At 33.3% G+C, this 10,629-nt stretch overlaps 1 protein-coding gene across 1 annotated transcript in view; it reads right to left on the bottom strand.

Moving 5' to 3' along the window:
* The window catches only part of LOC111086122, a 29,856-nt gene that overhangs the window by 5,478 nt on the left and 13,749 nt on the right, over positions 1–10,629 (bottom strand). Inside the window, exons 5-7 of the mRNA XM_022387727.1 lie at positions 6,481–6,520; positions 4,938–4,977; positions 720–861 (exon numbers count right to left, since the gene is read on the bottom strand). Of these exons, the coding sequence (XP_022243435.1) occupies positions 720–861; positions 4,938–4,977; positions 6,481–6,520 (222 nt within the window). The remainder of the gene's footprint in view (positions 1–719; positions 862–4,937; positions 4,978–6,480; positions 6,521–10,629) is intronic.

Raw genomic sequence — 10,629 nt, forward strand, 5'->3', positions numbered from 1 at the left:
GATTTACATAGAAACCTATAGAGAAGTAGTATGTGTATTAATAAATAGACGTAGAAATCTACAGAGAAGGAGGTAGGTGTGCTAACAAATAGATGTAGGTGAGATTCAAAGAAGACAAAAGTGGAAAAATTTGTCCACCTGCCCCAGACGACAGTACGCAACATAATACAAAAGATCTCCATCTGGAAAAGCAAACATAAGTCAAGTTTACAAAACTGCTTCCACAATACGCTTATTCCACTGTCGCATACCTCAAACAGTTGGATAATGAAACGGATATTCGTGCTATTCCATATGAAGACATAACGAAAAAGCCACCTATGGATTTCTGTGCGATCGAACTGTTGAAACGGGCTAATGGAAACCCCCATCCTCATAAACTAGGTGGATTATGGAAAGAGAGCAGGTAAAAGTGGTATACTTTGAATGTGATAACTTGACAACTGAGCCTTTTGCAGTGGAAAACTACGCTTCAGGGCTATTGTCAAGATGTACGGTCATCAGATAGAGTATGACCGAACGTGATAACATAGACTGTAACAAGGTTCCGAAATCATATTGATATAATGTTATCAACCCTCTGCAGAACAAAAGACGCAATAAAAAAATAAAGCAAAAAGTTAACAGTGAACATAGTTAAGCAGAAATTTGACTATAGAAATTTTTTTTTCTTACAGCTATTTAAACAACTCTTTGTATTTTCAGGTTACAACACTAACCGTGGTGAGTTAGGCGTGGTTGTGGATGGCTCATTTTCTTTAGCTTCCCTTAAAAGCTGGGTAAGAAAGTATTCCTTTTCTCGTAGTGCCGCTAGACGTTTCTCTAAGTCAGAGTCCGTGATGGTTTCGGAAATGACGTTTTCTAAGCACAAAAAATATTTATTTATGTTACAAGAAGAAGCATAAGCTAAAATACTAACAACTTAAAAACTCGCACTACTGGGACTCCCATAATTTCGAATCTTTTTGCACGTGTAGATGTGACGATACAATTCATGAACTTCAGTTATAAACATAACATGACCTGTTTAGATGTCTAGGTCAGTGTTAAACATGACATAGCCTGTTAAAAGTTATAGTAAACCTTAAAGGTGGCATGGCCTATTTGGATGTCTAGATCAGTGTTAAATAAGGACTGCCTATTTAGGTGTCTAGACTCCAAATCAGTGTTAAATAAGGACTGCCTGTTTAGGTGTTTGGACTCTAGATAAGTGTTAAATAAAGAACTGTCTATTTAGGTGTTTAGACCTGTTTATGTATCTACACTCAAGATCAGTGTCAAGTAAAGATTGGCCTGTTTATGTGTATAAATCAGTGTTAAATAACGACCGCCCTGTCTAAGCGTCTAGATCAATACTAAATAACAACTGATTTATCTACATGTCTAGATTAGTGTTAAATTAAGATTGGTTTGTTTAATTGTCTAGCTATTATTAAATAAGAACTGGCCTATTAGTTGTCTATACTCTAGATCGGTGCTAAATAAGGACTGGCTTGTCTAGGTGTCTTGATCAGTGTTAAATAAGGACTGGTCTGCTTCGGTGTCCAGACCAGTGTTAAATAAGAATTTGTTTGTTAGATGTCTAGACCAGTGTTAAATAAGGATTGGTCTGTCTGGATGTCTAGATCAGTGTTAAGTAAAGATTAAGGACTATCCTGCTTAGTTGTTTAGATAAGTATGAAATAAGAATTGGCTTGTATAAGTGTCTAGATCAGTGATGAATAAAGACTGGTCTGTCTAGATGTCTAGAACGGTGTTAAATAAGTACTGGCCTGTTGAGATGTCTAGATTAATGTTAAATAAGTACTGGCCTGTTGAGATGTCTAGATTAATGTTAAATAAGAACTGGTTTGTTTAGGTGTCTATATCAGTGTTAAATAAGGACTGGACTATTTCTGTGACTATATCAGTGTTAAATAAAACTTGATCTATCTAAGTGCTGCGTGTATAATAAAAATGACGTTGCCTGTTTAGGTGTCTCGTTAAACCTTGAATATAATACGGCCTATGTAGACTTATTATTCCTGAATAGGTGTCGCAGACGGTGTTACATTTGACATGAAAATACCGGTGAGTGGTCTTCAGATATGATGACATAGTTATCCCTGATTGATGTAGTCATATAGGACAATTTACTAAATATTAATTATGATATGTGTTATGTTCCAATTTTGAAATTGCATTTCTTACGCCTAGTACTGTAATGTTCGGTATAAGTACAGGATGTAAACTAAAATAACACTTTTCTATAGCAACTTCTTATTAAGAATTGAACGTTGCTACCATAGATTTTTCATCGATTCTGTATCCACCTCGTAACATTAATGCTGAAAAAGCTGTAATTCTAAGCCACATTTCTCATGCTTAAACGAATGATAAAAAACACCAAAAGTTTCGCAAATAAAAATACTTATTTTATATCATAAAAGCTCATTTTTTTATTTAGTAAACAAAATTTTTACTCCAAACAATTCTGGAGTTAAGAAGGTGTACTAATTTACCGATAACTTCTTTCATCATCCTTGCCGGATTTATGTATCTGATACTGTTCGAAATTACAGCTCTCACCTAGTTAATAGTATGTTGTTTTAAATTATAACTATACATTTTACATCATAACACAAAAGTTTCTGGATAAATTTTGTTTTGACACTAGTGATCATTGTTAGTCAAAGAATGAGTCCTTGTAAAATACATTAAAAGAAATTCAAATATGAACTTATAGCATTATGTTTAGTATTACATAATGGTCGTTGGTGTTGATAAATCTGATGAAACCTGACATTTATATAATACAAGCTTGAATGAAGGAATTTGTTTGTAGTTAAAAACAAAGCTACACAATGGGCTATCTGTACTCTTCCCACCACGGGTATCGAAAACCGGTTTCTAGTGGTAGAAGTCCGCTGAAGGAAGACGAATAAATTTAACAAATTCTGGCATTTGTGGTACAAATGTGTATATTTTGTAATATTAATTAACGTGACTCGAATCCTAGTGTAAGTGACAATGTTGTAAGCATAACTACGCTATTTTAGAGGTAATATATCTTTATATGAACGACCTATTTCTCTTTCTTTCTAAGTATGTTACACTTGAAGACGGGATCTGAATATAAAATGTTATTTAAAACCAGTTTGATTTACACCGTCCTCAAGTTTATTTATATTTAAATTGTACTTAATTTACAGTATTTCGAATGTTGATTTTCAGCATTTCATTATCAAGAATTTTGTATGCTATTTATTGCTTAAAACGGACGTTAGATGGCGCCTTATACTTATAAAAGTCTTAAATTTACTAAATCCTTTTATCTTTTGTTTGTTCGAGCTCTCATATCCAGAATATACATTTAGATACTTTCGAAATAATGTGAACTTGAAGACAACATATCTGTGATTAAATACTGTTTTCATTTACGCGGAATTAAACTACAAGATACAATGAATTATTCAAAATAAAATAATTTATTATAAGTGATAAGTAAAGTGGCACCACCACCACCTCAATTTTTCAAAGCACCACAGCAAATTTACTGTTACTAAATTTATGGTGGCATCATAACTAGGTTACCAGTTCTTTCTCACCGAGGATTAAAACTGCAAGCAACAAACACATATAATTGTGGAACCTACTACACACGAATTATTTATTTATTTAGGACAAGACATCGAACACCCAACTATAGGTATGAGTGAAGCTAGAACCTCGCAGTTTTTATGTATGAAGCAAGTAGGATGGGCAATATTTTTAAGAAATTGAAACTGATCAAAACCAATTTTAATTGGAATAATTACTGTTTTTCCAATATAAGACACAGATGGTCAAATGTTTAGTTTTCTTACAATTTTACTGGTTAGTCCAAATATTACAGACAAATTCTGCAGTGCCTATTTTACATTACTTCTCTATGTGAAACTGGAGGATCAAACCAAGAAAAAGTTGTTCCGTGCCAGATGGATTCTATTCAATTATATTTGGCGTTACAGTGAAGCTCTCATAACAGATACTAAGAACTCGGTCAAAACTAATTGTGATCCTTTTTAAATCCATATAGTGTATTATCTATCTTAGGAATTTTAGCCATTGAAAATAAGATATGTTACCAATTTGAACTGGCCAGTCAATAGTTTATATCGACTCTCAATAAAAATAAGATTATCTAATCAATGTGTTTGTTTGTTTCCTTTCAGCGCAAAACTACATAATGGATTGTTCCCCGGTGAGACAGCAGTGCGTTTACGGACTGACAACGTTAAAATTCGGGGCTCGATTCTTCGCGGTGGACACAGCAGATAGCCCAGTGTAGCTTTACTTATTAAAACAAACAAACAAACATAATGGGCTATATGAGCTCTGTCCACCTGAAGGAATCGAACCCCAAATTTAGCGTTGTAAGTCCGTAAACTTACCGCTGATCCACCAAGGGATAACAATAAGTTAAATTAACATTTTTTAAAGCCAGATGAGGCCTAGGAATAAAACAAGCTAAGGTTCGAGCCGTGATATATCGCTAAACACGCTCTGCACTTAAATCTATGGAGGTATCACACTGTTTGGTTAAGAATGTTATTTGTCCTATTTGTCCCTCCTCTTGAGCAGCATTTCTAACTTAGAGATGACTATACCCGAATCTTAAAGAGTCTCTGGAGTGGCCGTTTAACACAAATACAGATGCATCTATTACCAACTCATTAGTAGCAACATATGTGGTAATAACAACATATTTGAAAAACAGATAGCATAAAAACTCGTTCAGTTTATCACTAATAATAAATAAAAGTATTTTATAATTTGGGTGGCAAGAAAGATGAAAGCATACAAAAGTACATTAATAGATATAAAACTTTAACAGTGAAACATGTAACTGGCAGTCTAAGAAATGTAACTGAAGGAAAAAAACAACAACACAGATTTATGTATAAAGATCTACCTACCAAACCCATGGTTATCGTTAACTTCGGACGATAACGTATCCTGAAATAGAACAATTAGCACGATTAATACCAAAATAATCAGAAGAAGAAGGAAATATCTATAAAACTAATAATACAGTTTTAATAACATTTTAAAGGATTTCTAAACTCACCCTTAAAACAAAACTTTAACAGCAGTAGGTGATGTCAATTTCTCAAAAACGCCATTTCCGGTTTTCTTTTATTTGTTTGTAATTAAGCACAAAGCTACACAATGGGCTATCTGTGCTCTGCCCACCACGGGTATCGAAACCCGGATCCTAGCGTTGTAAGTCCGCAGACATACCGCTGTGCCACTGGAGGGCTCTTTTATTTGTTAATGAATAAATATCATTGATAAGAATTGTAGTGAGTATAAAAATTAAGTAAGATAAAATATGAATTAAGAATGTTATGGAGCCAAAATTATTAATTTTGTTTAAAATTAGGTCCGTGCAAAGTAAAACAAAAGTCGTTGAAAGGTAAGTGATTGTAAAGGTTAGTTCAAAATACACAAAAGAAATAAGAAATGTTAATACAAGCATCTTATGAAAATATAAAGGACTAAAAAAAGTGAATTCAGGCGAAGTTTTTGGACTACTCAGAAATTTGTGTAGCTAAAGAAATGTTTTCACCGCTTCTACCATTAACATTTTGAATACAACGCTTGAGGCGTTATCAGTGATTTACAAATTACTCTACAAATTATTTTGTGTTTATTATTCAGCACAAATCTACCCAATGGGCTATCTGTTCTGTGCCAACCGCGAGTATCGAAACCTTATTTTTAACGTTATAAGCCCTCAGACTTATTGTTGAACCACCGGAAAAGGGTGGGCTCTACAAATTATAAATTCCTGTTAAATAATCACATAAAGATTAAGACATTCTCCAAACAGTAATTTGTTTACAGTCAAGTGGAACAATTTTTCTAATTTTCAAAAAGAAAATATGATTTTCATTCGGTATTTTTTTTACTGCTTTGTCAAAAACAAACAAATATGTTTTATCTTATAAAATGTATAAAATTTGGTGGTAGCTATAACCGTGTTAGTTCAATATTCTTCCGTTGAGACTTGAGAGTTAAGTTTGCGAAATTAAGATTTTTCCATTCGTTTTCCGGATTAAGAGTTTCTTTGTTATGTATTGTGCTTGTTTTTAATGATTTTTTGATGCTGGTAATAAAGCACAAAGCTACACAATGGGTTATCGGTGCGTTGCCCACCGCGAGTATCGACACCCGGGTTCTAGCGTTGAAGTCCGTAGACATACTGATGTGCCACTGGGGGTCTTGTTTCAAGAAGGTTAATGTCATTTTACAATTTGCACTTAATGTTTTGAGTTCAGAATTAAAGCATTTAAAGTTCAAATATTTTACGTTAAAGCAACAAATATGAAAGTTGACCTTCTAAAATGGTAAATTTTCAGTTCAATGACACAGAATATACATATATACAGAATGACATATAAGATGATAGACTTGGATTGTTGTTTTAATTATGAAATATTCTGTTATTCAACTTACGTGTTGGTTTAAGACCGGAGGTTTAGCTGGTTTCCTAGTCCTATGAGAAAAAATAAAGTTTATAGGTATGTTGAAATAATCTTATGTTGATAATTTCATGAATGAATAAAACAAATACATACATACATATATATATATACTTGCAAATATATCCTTAGGAAGAAGTCTAGGTTATTTTGAGTGAAACATTTCAAACTTTTAGACCAAAAACAGAAATACTGTTACACGCAAAATAATAAATAGTTTAGCGAAGTACAGTACGTACGCAGTTAGTTCAGATAAAGGTGTTTAAACTTTAACTGCCTAGTTGTGGAACATAAAAACGAGTCATACCTTTTACGCTTTCAGATTAGATAAACAATGTAGTCGAGAAGCCGAGTTATACAAACCAGTCAGTTCACGTTGAACGTTAATATGAACAGACAACTACTAACGGTTCAAACAGAACGTAAATATGAAAAGACAACTACTAACAGTTCAAACAGAACGTAAATATGAACAGACAACTACTAACAGTTCAAACGGAAAGTTAATATGAACAGACAACTACTAACAGTTCACGTGGAACGTTACTGTGAACAGACAACTACTAACAGTTCACGTGGAACGGTAATATGAACAGACAACTACTAACAGTTCACGTGGAACGTTAATATGAACAGACAACTACTTACGGTACAAACAGAACGTAAATATGAACAGACAACGACTAACTGTTCAAACAGCACGTAAATATGAACAGACAACTACTAACAGTTCAAACGGAAAGTTAATATGAACAGACAACTACTAACAGTTCACATGGAACGTTACTGTGAAAAGACAACTACTAACAGTTCACGTGGAACGTTACTGTGAAAAGACAACTACTAACAGTTCACGTGGAACATTAATATGAACAGACATATATTTATTTGAAGCTGTACCCATCTTTCAGAATTAGAAATATACACGCAGTGAAAGAAAAATAGTTGTCTAGTAATATCAACTGATGGGGCAAATTTCATTTTGGTATGAAAGACGTAGTAGAATTTATAATTAATAAAATAAGTTACTCGTATAAGAACTGTGTGATATAACGTCATAAAGGTATACGCAAACCACGTAGATAAATAAACCTTTACCAGTGTTACCATAATAATAGGACGTTTTAAATTTCTAGGCGTAGATAGCTTCGGACACAAAAGAGCTGTGAGCATAAAACAGTTGCTAGAATTATTCTATTTGTTTGACAGCAAGTAAACTGAAGCTTCCCTAAGTTTCAGTTTACTAAAACGGGAATTACACCTTCGATCAACAAAACAGAAAATCTGGGTACTTTCTTTTCTTAGCACTATGTTCTCTAATATTATAAAGCATCCGTGCTGAGTTTGTAAGAGCCTTCACCAACTGAACTGTTCTACACCAAGACGTACGTGTAGAAAAACAGCAAAATCACGCACTCGTAAAACAACCACTTGTTAAAGTATTTATAATAGAATTAGTCCGCATAGGACGAATTGATGATTTAGTTAAAACAATAAATTTAACAAACAAAGGTAAAATAGACAGCGGCTGCCTCTTTAAGAGTGACAATAGTAGAGACGTTTCGAAACGTTATCCTTTCTTCCTGAACTACTTTTCTAGATTAGTCTTTTTCTTTACAAGTGTCACTCTGAATAAGACAGTTACTGCCATTTCAACTTTATTTGTTCATCGTGAATAATCTGCCTAAATCATCTATAAAAGAACATATTTAACAGTCTAATTATGATTCAAAATTATCATAATAAATCAAACAATAGGGTAAAACGCTACTAAACTATTTCTGGTATTAATAAGAAACAAATAAAGCAACCAAAATAGGTTAATTCTTAGAATTAAAAATTACTTTTAATAATAAAATATAATTATTGTAACTTTTACTTCCTTCCACGTAGAGCGGAAGTGATTATCTTGTACATTCGGGAAGACACGTGTGTTTTTTTGTTTTTTTTACCTAATTCTGACGTTTGTTATGTTTTCAACATTGTTACCTAAAGTAATTCCACAGAACATATCCAGCCACTAACTAGACACGTGTCATGCACGATCCATCTAGCATGTTCTACAAAATAATTTGGTGAGAATACATCAAGAGGCACACTAAGGATGCAGATTAGTAGCGTAGAAGTGTGTTAGTAAAAATATTGTTCGATTGCTTAAGATCTTCGCCCATAGCTACACAAGGGCTGTCTGCTCTATTCCTTCCAATTTCGAAATGCTACACTAGAGAGAATGAAGCTAGTCAACGGCACCCACTGATTTCACTTGAAACATTCTAATCGAATATATTGCGTGTACTCACGACCCTAAAGAGCGAAATTTTATTTAGCTGCGAGACACGAACAGTGAATCATTGGATCCTCCTCCCCACAAAAGCATTGTTAATTATGTGGGGAGATTATACGATAATCGTGTAGTGTAAAATCGATGTACCACAATACTTTCTACAGTCCCAATATTCGTTTAATAGCGTCTGGGACTTAATAGAACAATGTTAAGAATGATTAGTATAGTGAAAGGTATTCAACTGTTAGGATTGTGAATAAAATGTTAGAAATCATACTTGAATCAAATTCACAGTGACTTTGGGGCATCCACGTGTGAACGTTCCCCATCAGCTCATTTTAATTAGTCTTCATCATGCACGTCTTGATGTACAACAGAACAGACAATGTAGGTTCATACAACCACAGCATAGTTGATATTTAATAACATCATCACACGCTACTTATAATGATATAGCTCATTTCAAATGGAACGTTCTCAACACGAAAACTTTTTTGAAAGAGTAAGTATAAGAATATGCGAACCATCAACATTGGAAACTTAATTTTGTGAAGTGGTTAAAGCTGTTTCACTTAGTTTCAAAATCATTGCTGAACGTTTTCCTGTAGGCAATTCAAACACAATTATGTTGTGATTGCATGTATTGATGTGAGCTACATTTGCGCAGTTTTGGTTTTGGATCTATATTTGAAGGTTTCCACTTCTAAATGTACACTGTCATGACAGTTTCTAGGTTAGTGGAGTGCGTTGTTTCAGCATGATATGCTTCTTCCTACAAAGTGGGAATAGTATGTCCAGTACCCAGAACTTAACCTTATATAACATCTATGGGACTACTTAGGGAGTTAATTAGAAAGTTTTAGAGCCCCGGACAAGTTTCATGAAAATAACTGCGATAAACTGCTCGAGTCTTTTATTAAAAACTACTTGAGAGCGTGGATAATGATAGCAATTTGTCTGGTCAAAGATAGAGCTACATTGCATCATACTATGATTATTACATCCAACTTCGCTGTTTACATAACAAGATATCTTTATAAGGTCAGTGATCAATGTAAATGAAAGGAGGGAAGCGTGGGCGCTTAGTCGATATAACTAATGGTCTGTGTTTTACTTAATACACCTACTTGAAACATTGGTATAACTAATGATCTGTGTTTTACTTAATACGCCTACTTGAAACATTGGTATAACTAATGATCTTTGTTTTACTTAATACACCTACTTGAAACATTGGTATAACTAATGATCTTTGTTTTACTTAATACACCTACTTGAAACATTGGTATAACTAATGATCTGTGTTTTACGTAATACACCTATTTGAAATATTGGTATAACTAATGATCTGTGTTTTACGTAATACACCTACTTGAAACAATGGTATAACTAATGATCTGTGTTTTACGTAATACACCTATTTGAAATATTGGTATAACTAATGATCTGTGTTTTACGTAATACACCTACTTGAAACAATGGTATAACTAATGATCTGTGTTTTACGTAATACACCTATTTGAAATATTGGTATAACTAATGATCTGTGTTTTACGTAATACACCTACTTGAAACAATGGTATAACTAATGATCTGTGTTTTACGTAATACACCTACTTGAAACAATGGTATAACTAATGATCTGTGTTTTACTTAATACACCTACTTGAAACATTGGTATAACTAATGACCTGTGTTTTATTTAATAGACCTATTTGAAACTTTAGTATAACTAATGACCTGTGTTTATTAATAGACCTATTGAATATGTATATATGTCGTGTTTACTAATACACCTATTGAATATTGGTAAACAAGGTCTGTGTTTACTTAATATAC

The sequence above is a fragment of the Limulus polyphemus genome, unplaced genomic scaffold, assembly GCF_000517525.1.
Source record: "Limulus polyphemus unplaced genomic scaffold, Limulus_polyphemus-2.1.2 Scaffold864, whole genome shotgun sequence".
Taxonomy (NCBI): domain Eukaryota; kingdom Metazoa; phylum Arthropoda; class Merostomata; order Xiphosura; family Limulidae; genus Limulus; species Limulus polyphemus.